General features: G+C 37.2%; 1 protein-coding gene across 5 annotated transcripts in view; it reads left to right on the forward strand.

Moving 5' to 3' along the window:
• CNTN4 (contactin 4) overlaps positions 1-26994 on the forward strand; it is a 974474-nt gene that overhangs the window by 454160 nt on the left and 493320 nt on the right. For all 5 annotated transcript variants that reach the window (XM_017507289.2, XM_017507292.2, XM_037730965.1 and 2 more), the window contains one exon: positions 17408-17550. In XM_017507289.2, the coding sequence (XP_017362778.1) occupies positions 17496-17550 (55 nt within the window). In that variant the 5' untranslated portion in view covers positions 17408-17495. The remainder of the gene's footprint in view (positions 1-17407; positions 17551-26994) is intronic.

Below are 26994 nucleotides of genomic sequence, written 5' to 3' on the forward strand. Positions count from 1 at the left end.
CACATTGTTCAGCTCTATTTCTATCTGATCAAAATTAATCTTTATAATGAAGTACCTTAGGTATTTTAGGATAGCAGTATGATTTGTTTTCTAAGTTATCAAATAAAAATTCAGTTGTCTTCACTAAAATTTCAGGTATGTTTAGTGTTTTAATAAATTCTCTATCCAAATAAGGTATTTAAAGGTATTAGTTTCAGACTTCCTTTTGGTAAATGTGTTTATATGTGTAAGTTTTAACTTGCTAGTTTTATAATATATATTAATTTCTAAACAGAATTTAGAGCAAAAAAATCCAAACATACTTGGCTTAGTCTGGGTTTCACTTTAGAAAGTACCACTGGTCATCTCCGTGATACTTTCTCCAGTGTGGGACATTTCATCTTGCAACAAATTACAATTTTGAGTAACACATCAGCAGTGAGGCCAGCTGATTTTAGGTAAACCCCTGTCGTACCCAGAGGAAACTTTTAATTAAATCTTGAGAAAAGAAAAAAAAATTACTGAAAATTAAGAACTGGCAAAGTTTCTTGTAAATAGGTAGGTAGTAAATATTTTCTTTTTATTTTATGGGCCATATGATTTTTGTTGCACTACTCGCCCCTGCTGTCGTATCACAAAAGCAGTCACAGGCAATGCCGAAATGAGCAAGCATTGACGCGTTCCAATATTACTTACAAAAACAGATGTTAGACTTTTGGCCTTAGGGTCTGGGATTTGGCCTTTAGGCCATAATTTGTAAGGGATTTGGCCAAAGCTCATAGTTTGCTAGTCTTTGCTAAACATGACAGGGGTCCCAGATGAGGTCTCGAAATGAATTCTGGAGAATCTTTGTCCCATGGATGAAAAAGTAAATTTAGGAAACACTACCCAGAATACCTCTCTTCTTACACACTGAAATTCAGTGTCATCTTATTAAAAGCTATAAGACATCTTACAATAAAGTGATCTGTCTGTGTTAGCTAACTCCACTCCCCAAAACACTTGTGACCTTGAAATTCTTTTTGTCATATCAGATATATTTGGGTATCTGTGATTTAGAAACAAGTTTCCATACTGATAATTTGGATATCTATTTAGATTGTCATATGCAAATCTTTATTGAAATATCTTTTTAAATCCCTGAGTCGACTTCGTGAGTTGCTTGTCCACAAAGGTAACCAGGAGAAATACTAACCTTCTTAAATGGTTCTGAATAATTTTCTGATTAGTCCTTCCGTAGGTTCTGGCACATTAATTCCTGCCAACAATTTGAGCTGCTGGCCTTACTCTGCTTTCTCCTTGGTAATTAAATCCATTATAGTTTAAATCAGTTCAACATGAGTTTACCATGTATGATATTTTCTAAGCACACTGATTAATGAGTGAGAGAGACTTTGCCTTTCCCTTTAAGGCACTGATAGTAACAAAGGCATAAAGACAAAGGTTAGAATATTATATGCTGGATTCGGGAAATTTGACAGCATCCAGAATCCAGCATACAACATATGAGAAGTACTAAACCATTATTATGAGATCAGAGAAAGCTTTTAGCTCACCTTCATTCATCTAAGCTACAAATTTGAAGCTAATCATAGAGGGGAAGAGACAGAGGAACAGCAGGTACAAAGGTAAGGAGACAAGACTGCCTGATGTATCATGCCAACACATAGTATGCATCTAATATAGATTTATGCTGCAGAGATTAGTGAGAGTTGGATTAAGCAGGTCTTTACTGACTTTGTAAAAGTGTATTATGTCGATGGAAAGCTGGAGGCTTGATCAGAGTTGTACTATGGTAATATAGCTATGGGTAGAGTGTAGAGAATGGCCTGGAGGGGCAGGCTACTCAGAAGTGAGAATTTCTTTTCTTTTCTTTTTTAAATTGTACTTTAGTTCTGGGGTACATGTGCAGATCTTGCAGGATTGTTGCATAGGTACATACATGCCATGGTGGTTTGCTGTCTCTATCCCCCATCACCTACATCAGGCATTTCTCCCAGTGCTATCCCTCCCCAACTTCCCGGCTCCGTGCTGGCCCTCCCCTAGCCCCCCACCTCCCAATAGTCCCCAGTGTGTGATGTTCCCCTCCCTGTACCCATGTATTCTCACTGTTCAATATTCACCTATGAGTGAGAACATGCAGTGTTTGGTTTTCTGTTCTTGTGTCAGTTTGCTGAGAGTGATGGTTTCCAGATTCATCCATGTCCCTAAAAAGGACATGAACTCATTGAGAATTTCTTAAACTGTTATGAAACTTTCTCAGGGAATCTGCCATGGGTAACCTATTATCCCAGGTTCATCTCTTAGACAGATAAGGTCCTCTCAAGATTCCTACCTTATGACAAGAAACCAAGAGCTACGTGTTTTGTTTTGTTCTGTTTTTCTCCTTGAAACCAGCTGTTTGCTAGTGTAAACATTCAACTGTCTTTCCGGCTGGGCATGGTGGCTCACATCTGTAATTTCAGCACTTTGGGAGGCTGAGGTGGGCAGATCATGAGGACAGGAGTTCAAGACCAGCCTGCCCAATATGTTGAAACCCTGTCTCTAATAAAAGTAGAAAAATTAGCTGGGCACGGTAGCACACACCTGTAAGCCCAATTACTCAGAAAGCTGAGGCAGGAGAATCACTTAAACTGGTATCCAAGTGGCAGAGGTTGCAGTGAGCAGAGATCATGCCACTGCACTCCAGCCTGGGCTACAGAGTGAGACTCCATGTCAGAAACAAAACAAAACAAAAAAACTGTCTTTCCATTTGGGGGATATTGGGAAAATTATAAAGAGCAAATAATTTTAGAGTTTTTTTTAACTTCAAATGAGGCTTTATTTTGTATTTATAGCAAAACAGAAATTGACACCAAGAGGCTATCCTGAGTTTTATACCTAAAGGAAATGTGGAGGCAAACCTGGGTATTTTCCTTGACAAGAGCAATTAACCAAAAAGAACCTCACCTTAAGTTCTGTTTTAAGACAGCAGAACTGGTGGGCATATAAATATACAAACATTTAATTACACACCCTGCCTGTTGTGAACCTGTATGGTTTACTTACAAATGCATGAGATATTTTAGGAAGTTATCCTCAATCAGAATGCAGCATAATGCTGTGTTTACTATATATGAAATATGTACACTTTATCCAGTCTAGCTACTGCAGCACTTAAACAGATGTAAAATAAGATTTTATAAGCCTTTTTCTTCCACACAACAAATAATGCTGTTAACAACTGGGACCTGGTAAATTTTACATATGTGTACATACAAGCACATATACACACACAAACATACATGCATAAAATCACATTAAATATATGTATATAATATATCTATTTTTTGGAAATGTGATTTCTGTATTTTTCCTGTATTCTAACCATATGAAGAATGTCTACTCAACGTTGCTTAGAAACACAACTTCTGAAGTCCAAAGTTAAGGATGTGTGTAGTTTTTAATTAGTGGCTGTTGTGGTTGTTGGTAGAGGGTAAGATGTTAAAAAGAAATGGGACAAAGTTTTTTTCTAAACTTGAAGAGGCTGTCTTGAAACTTGCAGCTAAGATACAGTAACGGAGGGGCTGGTAGGCAAGAAAAGAGAAACTGTGTGTAGGCATGGATCTTTAACGAATCATTACATTGAATTTTCCTGAAGTAATTTAAACTACTTAGGTTTTTCCTTTGTCCTTTGCCAGATCTCTGAAATAGCCTTAGTCTCAAAATTCATGTTATCACTAATTAGGATTCTATCCTCAGATTTTTTTCTGTAGATGATTCAACTATTTTTTAGTTTCCACAGATCACTAAAATTACTACAGTTTCTCATACCAATAGCCTAGATTGCTAATTCAAGGAGGAAATTTGATGTCAGGAACAGACATAAACAAAAGCAAAAATGTAGTGTTAACAGTTATTCCCACGTTTATATTTTTATCTTTCTTTACATAGATCTCACAGTGCATTGCAAGGAGCTTACACTAGTAGGAAATAAGAAATTTAGGAGAAACCTGCATGCTGCATTTTTAGCGTACAAAAAATACAAAATCCTGGCTTTGTTTTTTTCTTCATTAATATGCCTGGTAACCTTGGTTCTTTTCATACCTAAGTTTTACTATTCAACATTCTAATTTTAATTAAAGTATAACAAAGTAACATCATTGATTATATTGATTACATCTTGGGAATTCAGAATTTATTTTTTCACATAATTTTTTTCTATGACTATCTTCTCTTCTGTGATCCTTTTATGATCCTTGAACTTTTTCTGGAAATGATGCTGCAAACTATAAATATAATATCTGCAATGGCATGTTGTATGTACATGTCTTTCAAGGAGGATAGCTCCAGTGATGTAAAAACAAAAAGACATTTAAAAGTCTTATTTTCAGACTAGGATATTATTTATGCAGCATTGGCTTTATTTTAAAATAATTATATACTTGCAGAAAAGTTGCAAAAATGTCAGTGTTTCCATATGCCCTTCACTCTGATTCAACTATTGTTAATTTCGTACATAAGTATAGTATGATCAATGCCATACTATCGTACATAAGTATAGTTCAATTTAATGTCAGGAAAGTGACATTGGTATAACACCCTAACTGAATAACAGGCATTATTAGGAGTTTACCAGTTTTTCCATAATATCCAGGCTGCAATCCACAATCTCGTAGTGTTTATTGCACTCATTTCTCCTTACTCGTCTTGAGTCTGTTCCAGCTCTTAAGCCTTTGCCTGCCTTTTGAGATCCTGGCACTTTTGAAAACTACTAGTCAATTATGTTGTAGAATATTCCTCAATTGTCTTATGTTTACTCATTATTTTATCAAGATCATGCATTGCTGGCAAGATTCCACTGAAGAGTATTGTGTCCCTCTCAGTGCTCCCTATCAAAGAACACATGAGACCAGTGTCTTATCACTAGTGATACTAATTTTGACTATTTGCTTAATATGGAGTCTACTGAGTTTTCCCATCCTGATATTAGTATTTTCCCACATTAACTTTAGACAACATGTAAATTCTTAATTTCCTAAATATGATGTACTCAATATTATCACTTGTGCCTCAGTTTCCCTGCCTAAAAATTATTATACTTTAACACTAACCCCTAACCCTCATCTCAATGAGTGTAGTAAGAATTAATGTGCTGTACTTTGGAGATTTTTGGATAAAAGCCACTGTATAACTGGAAATGATCACTCTATCTCATTTTAAAGTAGAATATAAATAGGATGGTTAAAAGTAGATTGGCAGCGTGTACTCATTTCACACCCAGAACTACAGAGACATCTGTTATATATGTGACAGGCCAGGCCTGAAATCTGGTTCTCTCAGAACCAGTCAGTGTTTGCCCGATTTGGCCTAAGTCAGCCTGATTAAACAAAGAACACATTTATCACTTGCTCTCTAACAGGCTATTGTACTAACTAGCTGGATAACTACCCACTGATAAGGACAATAAATAACTTTTTAAAAAACTGTCACATTCATAGTTTCTGCTGTTCATATAAGAGGGAAAAAGTTCTCTTGACACACTAAGGATTCTGGATCCATGTGCTGTAATTCTGTCGTATTAGTTTGTATCCGATAATGAAGTATCCCCACCATTGCAGAGAATGGCAGACTTTGCAAAGTGATTTACTAGCTTCCTACTCTATTTTTATTTTTGAATGTCAGTGCTATCAGCCCTGACACAATATGCTGGGAGAAAATTGGCCACTTACGGGTCTAGAAGTAAGTAGGTAGGGAAAGGTATACTAAAGAAATAAGTGGCTCACCTAACCCTCCAAACCCCACTTTGCTCTTTGACAAACAGAAATAATCATATGTCTACCTCCTCAAGTTATTGTAAGCATTTGATAATCTGTCTAAAACCTTTGTATTGCAACTGACCCACAGGAAGTACTCAAGAAAAGAAAACCCAGCTTGTCTTTTTTATCACTTTATCATCTTTCATGCCTGAGACCCAGATTTGGGTGGAAAAGATAAGAAAATGGAGGTGAGGTTTGCATAAATAGTTTGGTTTAATTTGCAGGAAGCTTCTGAAAAACGATTTTATACCAAATAAGAATTCAGTAGCATTTGTCAAATGATATGGAAATATCTCACCATCTGCATGTAGTCATGGACTAAAGCATGATGATACGAAGTGTACTTCTGCTCTTCAAGAGTACGTATTCATAGACAAAAAAACCTAGAAAATGCAAATGAGTGCAAGTTCTATGATAGTAGGACTCAACTTTACAATGATACCCAGTGCTTATTGGTACTGTACCTGACATATTGCATATGTGCAAAAAATATTTTCAGATGAATGTTCTAATCTAATATTTAGCTATAAATATATAATGGCATGGGATCTTCAACACAGTTTATCATTACATGAGATGGGAGATCCCATGTTATAGATAAGCTAAAAACTAGGGTGGTTTCGTGTTCCAACTTCCACTTATTTTGTTATTATTATTATTCTTTTCTTCTTTTTTTTTTAAGATGGGTTCCTACTCCCATCACCCAAGCTGGAATGCATTGACATAGTTATGGCTCACTGCAGCCTTGATTTCCCAGGCTCAGGTGATTCTCCCACCTCAGCCTCCTGAGTATCTGGGACTGCAGGAGTGCACCATCACATCCAGCTAATTGTATTTTTAGTAGAGATGGAGTTTCACCATCTTACTCAGGCTGGTCTCGAATTTCTGGGCTCAGGTAATCCACCTGCTTTGGCTTCCCAAAATTTTGAGATTACAAATGTGAGCCACCGTGCATGGCCAACTCCACTTATTTTAAGAGAGTGACTTCTGAGTTCCTTCTTGGTAAAACAACACTCATTAAGATTATGTTGCTTATGTTGCTTTTGCATTATTGTGTTGACCATTTTACTTGCATTATCTTATATACTTCTCTATAAACTTATGAAGTAGTCTCACTATCTCCATTTTATGGATATAAAATTGGAGGATCAGAAATAAATTGCCTAAAACAATACAAGCTTAAGACTTGAACTTAAGTCTGTCTGCAAAGACCATTTACATTTTGGACTGATATTGTTGCATTTGTTCGCTGTTGCAGCCCTCTTAGAGTATTATATTGTCATCCCCCCCATATGATAAAATAATCTCCATGAGGGCAGACTCTATCTTATTCATTGATATATCATACTGCGTATCGGTTACTGAAATTTCCGTCACTAATGTAAGTTAAGAATAGAGTGTCATAGCCAATTTTATTTAACCCCCTATTTTAGTAGAGCCCATTATAAGGCTTTTTAATGTTTGAAATCTTATTTCTGCTTCTGATTAAGGAGATACAGACTTCCTTTTAGGCTACCAGTTATCTGATTTTCTGATTTGACTGTCCGAGCAATCGGCAAGCTGTGCATAATGATGAATGTACTGGTAAGCTTCCCCACTTAGTGTATCCAAGTAAAAGCCCTGAAAGTCACACGGTTCTTTCCACTTTAAATTTGACACCTAATATATTAGGTATAAGAATGTTTTGTGCTTACCTTTAGCTCTTCTTTAGTTTAGGTGATTAAAAAATGCCTGTTGCTGTCTGTATGTGCAGCATGCTTCATTAACAGTGATTTATTTGGGAGGTTAGCAGAATTCGCACTCTGCAGCACACCAGAGGGCAGAAGGAAAACAAACGTGAGATGATTGCTAAGAAATCTTTCTTTCCTGCTCTGGTGATAGGAGCTTAAAAAGAGTTTGCATAGTTTACTTCCCAGTACCCAGAAAGCATGGGTAAGAGTGGGGTTTCTGGAGATTGTAATTTCTCCCAAGTCCCTTGCATCCGCTCTCCCCAGTCCCTTGCATCCACTCTCCCCTAATGCACAGTGGGGAATCCAAGGGGTCATGGATTTCTACCTGTGGCACAATGTGCTCCCTGTATTTGTGGTCTCCCAGAACCAGATCCTTCCACTGCTTGCCTCTCTTGTTTTTCCAGCAAGTTTGCTGACTCAAAACCACAGTGAACTTTTTCTAACAGAATCCAATTGTATGAACTTTCTCTCATATTCCTTTCAACAACCCTGTAACTTCACTGTCACTTTACCAAAGAGGAAAGCAAGGCTAACAGAGGTTAAATGACTTGCCCAAGAACAACAGCTAAACGGTAGAGCTGGGATTTAAACCTGGCTTGTGTGATTCTGAAACCAGTGACCTCAACTGCCATAGGGAAGCAAAGGAATTTTTATTTTACTTGCAACCTGTATTGATTTTGTCATGTCGACTTGAAATGCCATGTTGAAAGGATTCTGGGGCTGCCCTTGGGCTAAGCAGCAAAGAGTGCTATAATCAATTAGCATTGTTTTCTGTAGGAGTGGGAAGGAGGAGTGGAGGTGCCATGTATTTTCCCTGTCTTGAACTATGATCTAGTTTTGTTCTTGTTTTTATTGTAATGAGAGTATAATAACATGGGAATGACATTGTAAAGAAAGGAGAAGTATCTGAGGAGCAATCTAAATGTGAGATGAAAACAACACATACTTTATAGAAACTACAGTTGCCTGCTGTTCTAATAATAAGGCTACATTGAACTATTTGGGAGAAATTCAACAGAGTGTTTAAGTATCTGTAGTCTTAAATCAAACTTTCAGAGTTCATTTATTTTAAATAATCTCAACTTTTATTTTAGATTCAGAGTGTACATGCGTGGGTTTGTTATATCTTGTGTGATGCTGAAATTAAGGGTATGAATGATCCTATCACCCAAGTAGTGAGCAATTTTCATCACTTCTTCCCCTCCCTCTCTCCTTGTTCTAGTAGTCCCCAGTGTCTATTGTTCTCATCTTTATGTCCCTGCATATGCAATATTTAGCTCCCACTTGTAAGTGAGGTCATGCAGGTTTTTTTTTTCTGTTCCTGCATTAATTTGCTTAGGATAATGACCTCTAGTACATCCATGTTGCTGCAAAGAACATGATTTCATTCATTTTTATAGCCGCATAGTAATCCATGATGTGTATGTACCACATTTTGTTTATCTAATCCACCATTGATGGGCACCTAAGTTGATTCTATGACCATTAATAGTACCATGTGTTTTTTGGTAGAACTATTTATTTTTCTTTCTTTCTCATTTTTGAGACAGGGTATTGCACTGTCACCCATGCGAAAGCACAGTGGCACGATCTTGGCTCTTTGCAGCCTCCAAATAGTGAGCTCAAGCAATCCTCCCACCTTAGCCTCGCAAGTAACTGGGACTGCAGGAAGGAGCCACTATGCCTGGCTAACTTTTCAAATTTTTTTTAGAGATGGTTCCCCACTGTATTGCCCAGGCTGGTCTCAAAGTCCTGGACTGAAACAGTCCTACCCCAGCTTCTAAAAGTGTGGGGATTGCAGGTGTGAGCCACTGTGCCCAGCCCTATTTATTTTCCTCTGGGTGTATATACCTAGTAATAGGATTTCCGGGTCAAACGGTAGTTCTGTTTAAGTTCTTTAAGAAATCTCCAAACTGCTTTCCACAGTGGCTAAACTCATTTCCATTTTCACCAGTATTTTATAAGCATCCTGAGGGTTCATTTTGGGAGTGATAGAAATATTCTACATCACGATGGTGATGGTGGTTGTATGACTGTATACGTTTTTGAAATCTCACCAAACTATACATAAAAAGAATGCATGTCAGTGCATAAAATATACAATAAACTTGGGGGGAAAATCAGAGAAATCCTATCTATTACTTATTAAGTCTAAGTTAGTTAACCCATAAAATGAAATTAATATTGTTGTCTACCTTCAAGTTTGTTTTAAAGATTATATGAGTTAATACATAATACAAAGACTACTATGTGGTAAGTGCTCTGTAAATGGTATCTATTGTTTGTCATTTCCCCAGTTGTTTTGTACTATATTTTACCATTACATTATCTCCAGCATTGTTTATCAGTTAACATACACTTTTATGTTGCTGATTTACTACATTGTACTGTGTACTCTCACAAATGCGTAAGCTTCATATGTATGGATAATTGTGAAAAAATTATAGCTGTGAATACATGGCTCTTCTGTTTTTAACTAAACAATATTAGAAGACCAGAACCTTTTGAATCTGTTTTTCAACTGAATTGTTCAAGTATTAAATATCTATATGTCCTAAATAAATAATGCTTATCAAAACTGATGGATTATAAGGTATGTTTGAAAATATTGAAAGCATTAGCTGTGATAGAATGTTTACAATGAATTTATGGTTTATACTTAGAAACTTGTTATTAAAGAGGAATTTATTAACTCAGAAAAAAAACAAGTACTCTTAAAAAAATAGGAAATAAAAGCAGTATACTCTCAAGCTCAGCTAACAAATAACCAAATTATGTTCTATAACTAAGTTTGGATAACAGCGAAGCAAGGCATGTTTGTGTTTGTGTATGCATGTCTGACACTGGGAGTGATTATGTAAGAGAGCTGAATATCATCGTTCATAACAGAAATTTATAATACATAAGACAAAAACATCAAGAAATAGTAGTATAAACATGTTACTTTTTCATATTATTATTATTGAACTACTTACCAGAAAAGCAGCTTGTTGCCCCTGAACAATATTTCCCCCAGGCTAACTGCTAGTATTTAAGCTATGTTCAAACATTCCCTTAGTAAAAGTAAAAATTAAATAAAACTTTTAAAAGAATTATAATAAGTGGTTACTTAGTGAAGGGCATGGGATAGTGGATATGGACTTGTGGCTTGGGATTAAACTTTCAGTAACAGTGTAATACATAGAATTTAAAAGCAGTATATCTGAAGCAACTTTGATGAATGGGAAAATGACATAATCCAAAAAATTGTTACAAGTCTCAAATGTCACTACTTCATTTAACTACTTAAATATCTTTGGCATATATAACCTTCTTCTTATAGAATAAAGTAATTAAAAGTTTCAAGAATCCTTAAAAACAACCTGGTTCAGTCCTCTCTTCTATTCCTGAAGAAACTTGTCCAGCAAGCAAATAAAAGCACTGAGCCTGGAACCCAGTTATTCTGAATCTTATCCCAGTGATCTTTTGAATTATCATTGTGATTATTGAGGCTACTACAGTTTTTTGAAAAAGGGTCTTCTCAGTAGCAAAATATAAAGGTCCAACATCAAAGTAGAATAAGGTTTTCTATAAGGGGAAAGTATATTGAGAAATTGGTAGTAGGTATATACTTCAAGAAATTTCAATGAAAGACTTCTCCAAATTAATCTGTATAACTGTGGACTCTCAGACTATGTAAGAGATCCTTCAGTAAGTTAAGGATGTAAGTAAGTAAGGATGTTCAGTAAGTAAGATGATACATTAGCTACATGGTTTTTATTCCAGAGGATTTCTGCCTAATATAATCATATTTATGGTTAGAATCATCACAAGTAGAAAGTCTTTTAAGATGGGGAGCAACTGTGTACCTTAGCTGACCCTTCATCATTCCTCAAGGCCCTCTTTAATGTGGTCTTATGATGGAAGTGGTGTCTAAATCGGCTATTGGGTAGGTGAGTATGTTCTAAATAAGGGATTCCCTCTTATACATGTCTGCCTCTTTTTTAATAGATGTAGCTTCCCAAATATATTATCCAGGTCCCTTATGTCGTCCCTTTTCTTTTGCACTGTTCTATTCACATTTTCAGATGCTTGGGACAAATAATCCAGTGAGAGAAACCAAGCAACACGCATTTTCCCACCATTCTGGGCAGACTACTTACCGCAATCTCCAGTGAAGTAGGAAAGACATTGCCTATAGGAATGAAAATCTGTTTTTACTGCTAGGTACAGTATAAAGCTGGTAGAAGGAGAAAATCCAGCAAGTTAATTTGATTGACTGATGTGATATGAATTTTCATTATCGAAGAATAACCTATACACTAGCTACCATAATCACAGGAAGTATAGATGATCTGTACTACTCATTGGACATACCATCTTAAACTATCTGTATGGAAAAATAGAAAAGAAAATAATCTTTTCTATCCAATAGAGTTATAATATCCTTGTGGCGAGAGACCTTGACCCAAAACTCTTTATATTTTACATTTTACCAATTGAATAATGGGCACTCAGCAAATATCTATTGACTGATTGAACATTAAGATTTGACTGTATGCCATTTTCCTCTAAAGTTATTGGCATATTGCTTTCTGAGGAAGCCTATTTTCTGTCTTGCTTTCATTTCTATTCCCCGCTTCCTCACCATTGTGATTGACTATACCCCTCATTAGCTAATTGTAGAGTTGGGAAACTCTCAACTCTAAAAATGAGAACTAGGGAATGAGCCATTTTAGAAAATCCCTGCCTTAAGAAGGGTAGCACTCTAAGTAATAATTATCAAGAAAACAAATGTTTGTTGTTCTTCACTTAGAGGAAAGAAACTTACTAACAGTTATACTATCACAAAGGAGTTCTGAATTAACACTAGTGAAACATAGCCTTCTGACTAAGCCTCAGCTCTGAAACCTTTGCATTAAAAATATTACAGATTATGCGCCTTGGCTTACTGGCATCTGGCTTTACTTCTGCAGAAGGATAACATGAAAAGTTAGAAAAGAGTCATCATCAGAATGTTATGTCACACTTTAAAAGACACGTTACTTTTAGAAAAGAGTTCATTACCTTTAGAAACACATTCAGTATTTGAAGTGTGAAGACATAGATTTAAATACTGGCTCTATTGATTTCTAGATATTTAACCTTGGACAAGTTTCATAGCCTCTCATATTCTAATTTCCAAGGTTGTAATTTTATAGAGGATGAAGATGCCTGACTCCCAGCCATGTTATAAAGATTAAATGAGAAGTGAATGTAAGATCACCTGATAAGTCCACAAAATAAGTTAGCTACCTTTATTCTTTCCTTTACATATCAGCTACTGATTGGCTGCTTGTTCTGGTGGTTCACTATTCTATGTGCCTTTTAAACATCAATCAATAATACAAAGATCTCTACCTTCATAGAGTCAAAAATCTAATTGGCGTGGGCCAGAAGGTAGAATTTGAATCTAAGTTTAAATGATGATAGTTACTACCCACATACAAAACAAGCCAGTTGACCTTCACAGTACACTTGTGAGGAAGATAGGGCTTCTGGCATGATCCCTAACCTACAAACAAACAAACATGTTTACAGACATTAAGTGGCTTTCCCAAAGTTAGATAATTTGTGGTAAATCCAGGAAGAGTTCAGTGTGCATGAATCCACGTTTTCCCACTCTGTCTTGCTGCCATAAGGCTTTGAAAAATGTATTTTATTGGAAGTATACTTAGTAATTAGAGATGTAGTTAACTTGCTAACCAGAGGAGAAAAGCAAAACGGTAAATATATATATATATATATGGTGTGCCTTGGGGGATTGCATTTTAAGCAGATCTTCATACAGAAAAATCAAACCTGTTTAGGTCCGAACCGTGTTGAAAGTCATTCCCACCCTCCTCATATCCTTCAGAATCAAATCTAGAATCTTTAATATACATTCAAAGATGACAGGAGACCAGGCTCATGATTTACCTTCCAGCCTCTTTCCCCCTCAGCCCGTAACTCCCAAACTCAGGCTGTACTGTGCTGTCTTTAACAAGGATAGTTACGAGGTTTCAACTTTGCGCCAGTACCTGAGCTTAGTGTCTTCCATGCAATCTCACTAACCCTTACCATGAGCTTGGCACGTATGTACGTTGCTGCTGTTTCACAGCTGGACCACATAGCTGGAGAATGGGAAGTCCACGAATAGGGCACACGTTAGACTCAGACTATGCTTTTCATCATCTTGCACTGCTATAACTTGAGCGGTCACAGCTTCTTGCCAGTTTGTTTTCCAAGTCACTTGGCTCAGAATGCTCTTCCTTCCCCTTATTTATTCTTTATGAATCAGTTCAAACTGGTGGCCCCTTTGGGGAGCTTTCTTGAAACTCCTGCCCTACCCTACCTCCCAGCCCAGTTCAGTGATAATCTTTTGTTTCCTTAACACCTTGTTCTTAATAGACTTACTACACACCTTGCTCCAAATTATAATTACTGGTTTATTAGTACCTCTTGCCAAGTAAAACTGTGAGCTCCTTGAGGACAAGACCCACACCTCCCTAACCTCTGCATACCCAACACCTAGCACTGTCCCTGCCACATGGCAAACACGATGATTTTTTTTGTTGAGCTGAATTAGTACTATTTGGATACCAGCAAAATTTTAATTCAGCAGAGTGCTCAAAACAGATAAATACATGATGAAGCCCTGGATGTACATTCTTGGAAACCAGGACTCTTAAGGGAAAACTGATTCATGCTTTTGTTTTCAGCACTTTGTACTGAGGTCTTCAGTATGACTGTCAGTATGAGAATTGTTTGAAGGGTTGAGGGAAGTTTTGTTCTGTGCATGAATGTGAAAAAAAAACACCTTGTACAATTCTTAGTTATTCTTCTCCTCCTGGCTCAGTGAGAGAAAGCGACCGAGGCTTGTTTCATTGTGTGACTTCCTTCCCAGGATTTATGAGTCTCATCCTGGGGCAGGATCTCAGAGTGAGTGCTGAGTACACTACCTTTGCTACAGCCACCTTTGGATAAGCCAGAGAGAGCTCACAGCTGCAGGGGAAATCTATTGCCACCATAACTCTTGGCTCATCCTGCAGCTTTCTTTCTGGCTGTGACAGAAAAATGGAAATTATGAAACTTTGTATCCTGCACCAGAGTACCACATGAGATCCATGAATCTTCAGCTCCCTTCAGAAAACCTGATGCTTTGATTACCACTGCCCACTGACAGATTACTGTCCACAGCCCCATTATTTCTGATTAGCGAGGGTGAACCTTACCTACCTGAATGTAAATAAATGCCAATAGGTTTCTTGAACTTCTCCATCCTTAAAAATCTATAGCCCTTAATAAAACATGCACTGTAAATAGTATCATATCATGAACTAAATCTTTATCATGTAATTGGATACATTTCCTAAGCTAATTTTAATTGCTTCAAGAAACTGCTTAACACTGTAGATCAATCCTGAGATCCGAGATGACATTTCTCTCACAAAATTAATTATTAATACCCTGATCATTTGCTTAAGACATTAATAGTTTTCATTGATCAGCACATCCTGTTTATCTAAAATGGCCTAATCACCATGCATGTTAGAAGAGTATCTGAACATACTCAATTAGAGATACTGTCAGCTTTCCGCCACATCAGCAGATCAGAAGTTAAGAGTCCCTTTTTTCTTCACAACATATTAAGTCTAGCTTTATCAGAAATGCAGGTATTTAAGGGCACAAAAGAAAGGCAAGTTCTTTAATGATGGTTGTTCATTTTCTGTTAGCTTCCTGGTAAACATATAGGCTTTGCAGTGATTGCATGGTTTAAATTAAGGCTAAGAGCCCATTATTAAGTAGCTTGTGTTGGTCCATGTTTTCATGTAAGCCTGTGTCTGCTCACAGTGTTTTTCGTATAAGTGGGAGTAAGATGAGAAACTCCAAGTTATTTTCAGCTTAAAAATATTGGGGATCCCACAGTGGATACATATATCAAAACATCACTTTGCATACCATAAATATATACATTTGTCAATTTAAAAGTAATATAAATGTAATATATTTTTTAAATGAAAGCTAAAATAACACATTGACACCACAGTAATATCTGGCAATGTAGGATGCTGTGGAGTTTTCAAAGGAGTTTCATTTATTTAACCAGAAGGTTTCCCTTGAAACAAGATTCTGAGAGAGGTTGGATAGGGTGGACTAATCAGGTTTATATAATAAACCTGAAAGAAACTTAATAACAAGTTTCTGCCAGAGTTGTAAATAGAAGGCAGGCCTCCCAGTTCCCTCAATTTCTGGTGTATTTGATTAACTGATGACTGGGTAGCATCCTGCTCATCTTTCAGACCCCAGGGAGAGCTCACCTCCGTTATGAGGATTCCCAAATGAAAAGTTTCCTCCTTCCTTGATAACGGCATATCATACTGCAATCGTATGAAATTGTGGGTAAGAACCCTTACTAGAGAAAGAGACTCTAGAGGATAGAGATGGTGTTTTGTTCCTTTTGGGTGGGTCCAGTGCTTCACCTTGTGTCTGGCAAGCAGAAGATGCTTCCTATATGCATTCACACATGGTAGGCTGGCAGGATAGGTAGAAGAAGAGATGAGTAGATGAGAGGAACCACAGTGAGAGTTCTGTTTCACTAACTTCATGTTGCAATCCTTCAGCACCAGAGGGCAATTTGGCTTTACTTGAGTCATGCAGTGTTTAATTTTTTTTTCTTTTAAGACACGGTCTCCTTCTGTTGCCCAGGCTGCAATGCAGTGGAATGATTATGGCTTACGACAGCCTAGAACTCCTGGGTTGATGTTATCCTCCTGTCTTAGCCACCTGAGTAACTTGGACTACAGGCATGCACCATCATGCCAGGCTGATTTTTAAAATTTTTTTTGTAAAGGTGAGGGTCTCGCTATGTTGCCCAGGCTGGTCTTGAACTCCTGGCCTCAAGTGATCCTCCCATCTTGGCCTTCCAAAGTTCTGGGATTACAGGTGTGAGCTACCACAACTGGCCTTAAAAAGTACTTTAAACTAATTTTCAATACCTAAACCTTAGGATATTTTCAAAATGCAGCAATATTTTCAACTCTTCTTTGAAAAGTTGTGGATGCCCCTCCAACCCTGGATCTGTGTTCCACATTACCCATCTGATCGAGCTAAGGGCACCTGTTCCCTTAAGCAACGACTTGCCTGCATTCCCCAGTATGAGTGTCCCACAGCTTCACTCAGTTACTTAAAAAGCTTTTGGTAAAGGTAATGAGTAGCCTCTCTTTACTGCAGAATTCTCCTAATTCAACATTCCTGGCTAACAGAAGTATTAGTGTTCCTAATCATGTTCTGGATTTGTCCAAATGAGCCTAGTAGGCAGCTACTGATACTGATTTCTCTAACTTGGCACTGGAGCTGCATATTTCTATGGCATGTAAGAAGTGAAGCATGTGGCAAAGGGAAAAAATATTTGAATCAATGGGGTAGTCATAGTTTTCCCCCACGATATAACTCCATTAGTAAAATTGGGAATTTCTACCTGAGGTCCACCAATGTTAACCCTATCTTATTCTGTGGTAGTTCCGTATTTGCTTTTTTTTTTTTAATTTCTAATTGAAAAATAAATAAGAATGGAGTCTGGACACAGAGGGACCTTGCAAAGCATATTCCATTCCCATTCCCCTGCCTTCATGTTGGTTTATATCTAATCAGAAACTGTACTTGTCTTCACTCAGTAGCCACAGGAACACCTCAGCTCCAATCCCTGCCCGAGTATTATTTGCAAGAAAAGAATAGGAGGCTTATTTGCTTCATATTAATAATTTAGCATGTTCCTCTCTTCCCCTCCAATGGTACTTTCCCACAAGTGAGTTTTATTTATATTCAAGTAAAGATAAACTTGCAGAGACCACGAGGAGAAATACTCCCAAATCTCATTGTAATGTGTCTTCTTTCCTACAGATTAAAGGTTATACAAAACTTAAAAGAAGCAGCGATTCTATTCACTTGTTATTGGACTTGAAACTCCCTTTGACCTCGGAAACTGAAGATGAGGTTGCCATGGGAACTGCTGGTACTGCAATCATTCATGTTGTGCCTTGCAGGTAGAGTGTCATTTTAAAACTTTTTGATTTAGAAATGCCAGTGTATTTCACACTAATTCAAAAGTGGGCCTTCACTTTAGATGGCAATGATGAAATCACAAGAGTGGACGCTACCATGACTAGCATTTGCTGACACTGTTGAATATACCTTCCTGATGGTCTTTTGGTGACTCTTTTCATGGTGTTGTATCCAGAGTTAGACACTGATGTTTCACCTGTCTATCTGGTCCATTTAGAGTCGTTTGAGCCATTATTTAGTTTGAAAGTTGTTATTTTTGCTCATCCCAGTGCCCATTTGCACAGAGATATGGGGCAGTAAAACTGATAGTATAGTCTGGAGTATTGCCTACTTTCATTTCAGTGGATGGATGTTTATCTGGATAGCTCTTTCAATGTCTTTGTTGATATCACTACATCTTCTGATACCGACTCTCATTTCAGTGTACTAAAGTTTAATAGGAACTAGAAAGCAAAAGACAGGAGGTTTTTGCCATATACTCACAGTCAACTACTAGAAAAGGGATTTGAAAAGTTCAAACATGGCTGAGCATAGTGGCTCACGCCTGTAATCTCGGCACTTTGGGAGGCTGAGGTGGGTGGATCACCCGAGGTCAGGAGTTCAAGACCAGCCTGAACAACATGGCAAAGCCTCATCTCTACTAAAAATACAAAATTAGCTGGGTGCGGTGGCACATGCCTGTAATCCTAGCTACTTGGGGAGCTGAGGCAGGAGAACTGCTTCAACCTGGGAGGTGGGGGTTGCAGTGAGCCGAGGTCATGTCATTGCACTCCAGCCTGAGCAAGAGAGTGAAACTCTGTTTCAAAAAAAGAAGAAAAGAAAAGAAAAGTTCAAACATGCTATGTATTGCTTTCTCTGTTTTCTGGAAGATGTGAGTCTAGCAGTTGACATATATAATTCAAGTGCTGAGGCATCATAAGTCCAGCATGCACCGGGAATTGGGTTCCAGCTTGGGCTGCTGTGCATCATTCCAGGCCCTTTGAAATGAGTGTAGTTGACTTGTTCTGTTATTCAGAGTGTCAAGTCCAAAAGGGACACCTGAATATATTTGCATTTTTACAGCATGAAGCAAAAATGACTTTTGGATCACCATTACTTTGATTTATGCATTCACTCAACATTACTGAGTACCTTGTAACAAGCCAGCCCTGTACAGGGATCTGGGAATATAATCCTAAGCAAAGCAGACATGCTACCACTTTTTTACAGTTCTATTAACTGAGTCCTGTGACTGCTGACAACTTGTTATGGTAGATCATTTACCATTGTTACAAAATCAAAACTAGTAATGGTAGTACTAACATATATTTCCACTTAGTCTATGCCAGGCACTATGCTAAGCACTTGTTATCCTTTATCTCATTTCTTTCTCCCATTACCCCTAAGAAGTAAGCATTTATTATTTTACTATATTAACTATGAATATTAATATTATTACTGAAGCATCAAGAAGTTAAGAAACTCACCCAAATTCACAAAGGCAGTAAGTGGTAGAGCTAAGATTCAAACTCAGGCAGACTATAGTCTTGCCTGTTCATACTGTACAGTCTTTTAGCTGTCTTGCAGATTTGGCAAGTTTATGGTTGCAAATTCAGTTTTGAGGGTTTGGTTTTCATTCTTCTTAAGTTTTTCTAAATGTAAACCCTCATTTACTTATACACCTTTTCATAGTGTATCTTCATGTTTCAAACGTCTTGCCCTCGTTGAGTTCACAACATCTTCCCTGCTCCATGATTGTGAACATCTTGGCATCTCTCTTAGTGATATTATTTCTCTCCCTCAACCAGTCAGAAACTTCATCTTCCCCCCAGCAGTGTGCTCAGGATGTAGGAACTCAGTTGTTTTTCTCTGGCACCTTGACCCTCCTAAAGGATTTGACTGAGACTCTCGAGTTTTAACTTCTCATAACGACTCTGGTATAAACATACTCTTTAAGCCATGAAGTAGTGAATTGATTTCTCTTATTTGGCTACAGCAATATGTTTATTTAACCCAATGTGCTAAGTAAATATCAAGATACAAAAGGCTGAAAATCAAGGAAGGCCCTACTCTCTTCAGTAGTGTTTTGAAAAACTTGAGGGAATTCTCACCTAAGGTGTGTGTGTAGCTGTGTCTTTTTTATTCACTTAGCTTTTTGCAGAGAATCAGTATATGGATTGTTTTTGTGAGACTTTTTTGTGAACTGCTTTACATGGCATTAATATTCCCTTACCATATGCCTCCTTCAGTGTAGGTAAAGTCAAGCTTTAATTAATGTTTTTGTTTTCTTGTTATTTGTCTTGATTTCATTAATTTACATAGCACTCCACTGTCTGAATTTTGATTTTTTTAAACTGCTTTAGGCCAGATGCAGTGGCTAATGCCTGTAATCCCAACACTTTGGGAGGCCAAGGTGGGCAGATTATCTGAGGTCAGGAGTTCAAGACCAGCCTGACCAACATAGAGAAACCTCATCTCTACTAAAAATACAAAATTAGCTAGGCATGGTGGCACATGGTAGATATCCCAGCTACTCAGGAGGCTGAGGTAGGAAAATCGCTTGTACCAGGAGGCAGAGGTTGTGGTGAGCCAAGATTGCGCCATTGCATTCCAACCTAGGCAACAAAAGCGAAACTCCATCTTAAAAAAAACAAACAAACAAAAAACAACCTGCTTTAACTGCTCACTCTTTTCCTTTTGTGCATCAACCATAAGTTTTGTATACATCCTTAGTCTGAGATTTCTTGGTGAGTTTTTGGCAAGAAATATATGTATGCCTGTTATGTTTACCATAATTAGTGAATCTCACATAACCCTTTTTCTGATCTTTTTTCCCCAAATAAGAAAGGATCCAAATATATAAGCAGGCTAATCCTGCAAGGAATGCATCTGATAAAGTCTGTTAATTATTTGAGGGCATTTATTAGTAATTTGTGGTACAATGGGAATGTTCTTTTTTGCCAAATGGTACACTTGGTGTCTAGTAATAATTTTCAAATAAAACAAAACTATCAATGCCAGTAATCTGAAAATTCAGCCACTATGAAAATTGGCTACATTCTTCTTCTTCTTAACCAATTTGAACTCAAGATCATAAAACTCTACTACCCAAAAAAGAAAGGAAACTAACAAATGAGTAAAACATTCTTTCAGAAGTAAAAATGTAAAGTGTAACAGGGATTGCTAGTGACTGTCGAAAACTAGAAAAAAAAAAAAAATCCCCACTAAAATATTAACTTGTGCCCAGCTCTAATCCTCTATGACAGGCCTTCGGTTTGGTTTTTTTTTTTTTTTTTTTTTTTTTTTTCCTGTAATCTCCTAATTCTCTAGGGTTTCCATAATGGTAATGAATAGAATTTAAATTAGTTTAGAAAGTAAAAACAAAGGGTCTGTATAAAGCAAACCAAAATGGTCTGCAGGCTAGGTGCAGTTCTTAGTCCACCACTTTGAGACACTTTATTTCAAATGTTTGCTTTACAATAAGCTATTGTATTTTTTAAAAATAGGTATAAGAGAATAATTCTAATATTTCTACTATAAAGAAAAACAAATATTTAAGGTGGTGGATATCCCAATTATATTGATTTGATCTTTTCAAATGATATGAATATATTAAATTATCATATATATCACAAAAATATGTACATCTATTATATAAAAATAAAAATAATTAAAAAAAAAAAAACAAGACCAGGTGCAGTGGCTCACACCTGTAATCCCAGCACTTTGAGAGGCCAAGGCAGGTAGACCATTTGAGGCCAGTAGTTTAAGACCATTGTGGCCAACATGGTGAAACCCAGTCTCTACTAGAATACAAAACTTAGCTAGGCATAGTGGTGCCCATTTGTAATCCCAGCTACTCGGGAGGATGAGGCACTAGAATTGCTTGAACTTGGGAGGCAGAGGCTGTAGTGAGCTGAGATCATGCCACTACACTCCAGCCTGGGTGACAGAACAAGACTCTGTCTAAAAAACAAAAAAAAAAAAAAAAAAAAGAAAGAAAGAAAAAGAAATGATAACACATGCACTTAGACCTTAGACCATTTATACTAATTTTCTTTTGTCAAGAATGCACTTGCCTTAAATGTCCCCAGAACCCACCCTGTAACCTTCTTTAAATCTATGCTCAAATGTCACCTAATTGGCGAGGCTTTTCCTGATCACAGTAAATACATTAAAATAGCAATATTTATTTTGACTAACATCTTCTATGCTTTTTAATGCTTGATTTTTCTTCAGAGCTCTTATCAATATCTGAATAATGATATATTTTGCTTTCTTCTTTTTACATAAAATATCTTTCCCTCCTAGACTGTAAGCTTTATTTGGGTAGATATTTCTATCCTTTTAGTTCACTGCTGTATTCTCAGCATCTGGAAAATGTCTGACATATAGTGCAATTCAATAAATAATTTTCAAATAAATGAATACTACATCCTGGCCAGTCATGAGATAAAGAGACTAGATCCCCAATTTTATACTACATTTGTAGCTGTACTATAGATCCAGGGTGCTTTGTAGTCCTGTCAATGCCAACTCTGTGGACTAGCCATCTATGATGATAATCCATACAAGTTTTTAAAAATTAGATGTAAATATCTAAAGTATTAACATTGGTCTGTGGGCCTTAAAGTCTGTATCTTGGTGCAACACTGCCTCGTCCATTTCTTTTTTTATTTTATTTTATTTTTATGTATTTTTATTTTTGAGATAGAGTCTTGTTCTGTGTTCCAGGCTGGAATACAGTGGCACGATGTCAGCTCATTGCAATCTCCACCTCCCTGGTTCAAGCGATTCTACTACCTCAGCTTCCCGAGGAGCTGGAAGTACGATGCCTACCACCATGCCCAGCTAATTTTTGTATTTTTAGTAGAGACGGGGTTTCACCATGTTGGTCAGGCTGGGCTGGAACTCGTGACCTCAAATGATCTACCTGCCTCAGCTTCTCAAAGTGCTTATAGGTATGAGCCAACACGCTGGGTCCCACCTGGCACATTTCTGACTTTAACTATGGCTGGGGTAGAATTATTCCTCTTTTGTATTTTTCTGCCTCAAGTCTTTGTCTGAGTCACAAGCAAGGAAAACTGTGGAAAGTTAAACCCCGTCCTTAGGGGCAGCCGTCAGCTAAGGGGGCTTGAGAATCAGTAGATAAGTGCCTCTGTCTCCTATCCTTTGGGAAGTCAATTCTTAGGCACATTTAACATAATTTCTTAGGGGTTCACGGCTGGATTGAGTCTCAGTTTCCCATGATAGCTCCTTCTCCTTTTTTTTTCTTTACTTCTGCTTCTTGGGATCACCTCCTAAATAAACTAAACTGCTCGGAAGTCCTGCTCTTAGCCTCTACTTTTAGAGGGGTCCAAACCAAGTAATAGCAGAGAGGCATCCAGTGATTAGAGATAAACCAGGTCATGTTACCAATTAAAAACCAAGCAGGATAAACAGGGATGATTGGAGAGCTGACTGTGTATGTATTTTAATAGATCTATATATGTATGTTTATGCATGTGTTTGCATAATATATGCTCATAAACCACTGTGTAGTTATGTTCCAGGTCCTGCACTTAGAGAGTTTTACTGTTTTTGTATTTACTTGTTTTATTATTAGCCAGATGTTGAGCAAGTCATTTTACCTGAGATTGAGCTTATACTTCTGTATAATGAGAGGGCCGGACAGATGGTTTTAGAGTCCTCTTCAATTCCAATAATTTACATTTATATCTGTACACATGGTTTGAGAGGAAGATATGTATGCCAGTAGGGTTAGAGCTCAGCCTGGAATTCTATTCAACTAATATGAAATTTCATATAGGTTATATGCTTTACCATGTGCTACTGATTCTCTTCACATTGGCAGCATTTGAAAGAAAGAAGAAAATGGCTGTTCCATATGTTTATGTGTAGCAAGAGGAGTGAAGACATTTAAAAACTTTCTGTGAATGAATGCAGAATTTATGCTTGATGCATTCTCAGTTGATCTTGGTTTAGAGGAGGCTAAATTTATTTCCATCTCTGTGGTGCAGTTTATCAACTTCAGCAATTATCTCTTTTTGAGAAAGTGCATCCTCTCCAAATGCAAGCATTTGTTGATTTGCTCTCAGAATCTATGCCAGTATTTTATCTGCATCCGGGGGGGTAAGTAGTGGAGAAATGTCCTGTATAATTCACAGGAGACATATTCTGAGATGGGTGAGTGTTCAACAAAACGTGGAGCAAGGAAGAGCCCTGGGTTGAATAGTCAATCATGGATGTATCTTGAATCTATGATAGATTTTAAAAACTACAAACCTGTAATCAGAACACACAGAAAGAGTGCTCATTGGTCTTTAGAAGGCATTTGAGCCTCAGAAAGTCTCATCACTAAGACTGAAGTAGGCTGTCTAAAATTTTGGCTTATTCTAGGTCTGAGAGCTAGAATAATATACAAAAGAGGAGTTCCCAGCATTTGTTAATGTTGATGATAGGACCCAATGAGAACAATTTTTCCACTTATTCAGAATATTTCAGTAAAGCTTATGACCAACCCTCAAGCATCCTTCCTTTTATCCCCACCAGGATGGAGAGCACACAGAAGTTTGTTTCAAAGCTTGACCTCACTGCACAGGCAGGAGTAATACTTCAATTCCCAAGATTCTCACATTTCCCCCAGAATAAACACAGGCAACATTCAAATAATTCACAGTTCTACACAGGTATTAAACCTAGTACTGCTCCTGTTCTTGTAAAAGTAACAAATATTCAATTAAGACCAAAAAAGAGCCAAGAGTTAGTTTTCATTTAGTTGCTGCAAAACATAGTTCTGTAGTGACCTCTTATTTTGTTTCTCTTTCTAAGAAAGTGACTTGCCAGTATTTACAATCATGCTGACTGGAGCCAAAGCATGGATTTCCCATTTGCTCTGGGCTCTCTCATAAATGGCCATAAAATAAAACCCATGTGGTAGGAAGATTTAGCCAAGAAGACAGCTAATAACTTGATTAAAAAGAGTGGCTCCATTGATGAAAATTAAGGGAAAAAATAGGAGAAGTATACCCAAAAAATAATAAATAGCAAATGCAGAACTTCTTTTCAACATACATTTAAGTATTTAAGTCCTTTCGCAGTAGGAAAATGTTAATCAGTAATGAAGATATTGAGGTAAATAGAAGAACTGGCAGTGATTTTATATCCCCACAGGCATGGACATATAGTAGCAAGCACGCAACCCAAAAGTTATTAGAAATACTCAATTTAAGACCTCTCCTGAAGCAAAATTGTTAATGGGTCCATTAGATATGCTCAGCCATGCTGGATGTCTTAACTATAAATAAAGCTCCCTTACTGAATAGAGTCTAGGACATACTGTGTCTAGAAAAAAAAAAAATGGAAGAACTCTTTTGAATGAAACAAATTAGGAAGAGAGGAGAAAAACAGACAAGTGAAAATCCAATTATGTACACCTAACATCAACCTGTGTGATCATTCTCTGTTTAAATGTGGGATCAGTGACACTGCCTTCAAAGCTTGAGGATGACAGAAGCAGGAATAGTTTGTGGCAGATGGTGCCATGCCAGAAACACCAGCTGGAGACACTGCAGAGCTGGCAGTTGAGAACATGGACTCTGAAATTACATAGATAGGTCTGCCACTTATGAATTGTGTGATAAATGTACATCATCTCACTAGGTTCATGGGTTTCTTTTTTTAATCTGTAAAATGGGCAAAATAACTTTATTTACTTCTTTAGGCTATCTGTGAGGATTGAGAACACGTATATACTCTTTGCCCTTGGTGCAGCATCTGTTACTTAGCAAACCCACTGATTAATGAGCAATTTTTTTTATTATACTTTAATTTCTGGGGCATATGTGCAGATCTTGCAGGACTGTTACATAGGTATACACTTGCCATGGTGGTTTGCTGCCTCCATGCCCCTGTGCCCTACATTAGGTATTTCTCCCAGTGTTATCCCTCCCCAATATCCCCACCTCCCGCTATCCCTCCCCTAGCTCCCCACTCCCCAACAGACCCCATTGTGTGATGTTCCCCCCACTGTGTCAATGTATTCTCATTGTTCAACACCCACCTATGAGTGAGAACATGTGGTGTTTGGTTTTTTGTTCTTGCATCAGTTTGCAGAGAATGATGGTTTCCAGCTTCATCCATGTCCCTGCAAACGACATGAACTCATCCTTTTATATAGCTGCATAGTATTCCATGGAGGATACATGCCACATTTTTTTATACAGTCTATCATTGATGGGCATTTTGATTGGTTCCAGGTCTTTGCTATTGTAAACAGTGCTGCAATGAACATAGGTGTGCATGTGTCTTTATAACGGAATGATTTATAATCCTTTGGGTAAATACCCAGTAATGGGATTACTGGGTCAAATGGTATTTCTATTTTTAGATCCTTGAGGAATTGTCACACTGTCTTCCACAATGGTTGAACCAATTTATACTCCCACCAACAGTGTAAAAGCATTCCCATTTCTCCACATTCTTTCCAGCAACTGTTGTCTCCTGATTTTTTAATGATCATCATTCTAACTGGCGTGACATGGTATCTTACTGTGGTTTTGATTTGCATTTTCTAATGAATAATGACGATGAGCATTTTTTCATATGTTTGTTGGCCGCATAAATGTCTTCTTTTGAAAAGTGTCTGTTCATATCCTTCCCCCACTTTTTGATGGAGTTGTTTGTTTTTTTCTTGTAAATTTGTTTTAGTTCTTTGTAGATTCTGCATATTAGCCCTTCTCAGATGGGTAGCTTGCAAAATTTTTTCTCATTCTGTTGGTTGCCAGTTCACTTAATAATTATTTATTTTGCTGTGCAGAAACTCTTAAGTTTAATTAGATCCAGTTTGTCTATTTTGGCTTTTGCTGCCGTTGTTTTCGGTGTTTTAGTCATGAAGTCCTTGCCTGTGCCTGTGTCCTGAATGATATTGCCTAGGTTTTTTTCTAGGGTTTTTATGGTGTTAGGTCTTATATTTAAATCTTTAATTCATCTGGAGTTAATTTTTGTATAAGGGGTAAGGAAGGGGTCCAGTTTCAGCTATTATTCATTGAGTAATTTAACATGCGTTGGAGGTTCCAATATGTGGGAACTATGTTTAACTTAGAACTAAGGTATTTAATATATATGTTAAATGTTAAATATATGTTAATGTACATGTTAAATGTTAAATAGCTTAGTTCTCAGGTAAACATAGTTCTTATTATGGTGATGATGAGTATTATGGTGATGATGTTGATGGTGATTATGCCATATTCCTTTCTTAGAACACCAGTTTCTGGCCGTTCTTCAGTGGTTGAAGGTTGTAGAGCAGAGTTTACAGTACATTTTGCCCTGTCACCACCTATGTGGAATGTGACCTCATCTATAAAATGGGATTACAATAACAAATACAAATGAAGAACAAATACCTAAATTGATTAAGCTTGTATGTGTATATATGTGCATGT

Source organism: Cebus imitator, unplaced genomic scaffold (assembly GCF_001604975.1).
Source record: "Cebus imitator isolate Cc_AM_T3 unplaced genomic scaffold, Cebus_imitator-1.0 Scaffold371, whole genome shotgun sequence".
NCBI lineage: Eukaryota > Metazoa > Chordata > Mammalia > Primates > Cebidae > Cebus > Cebus imitator.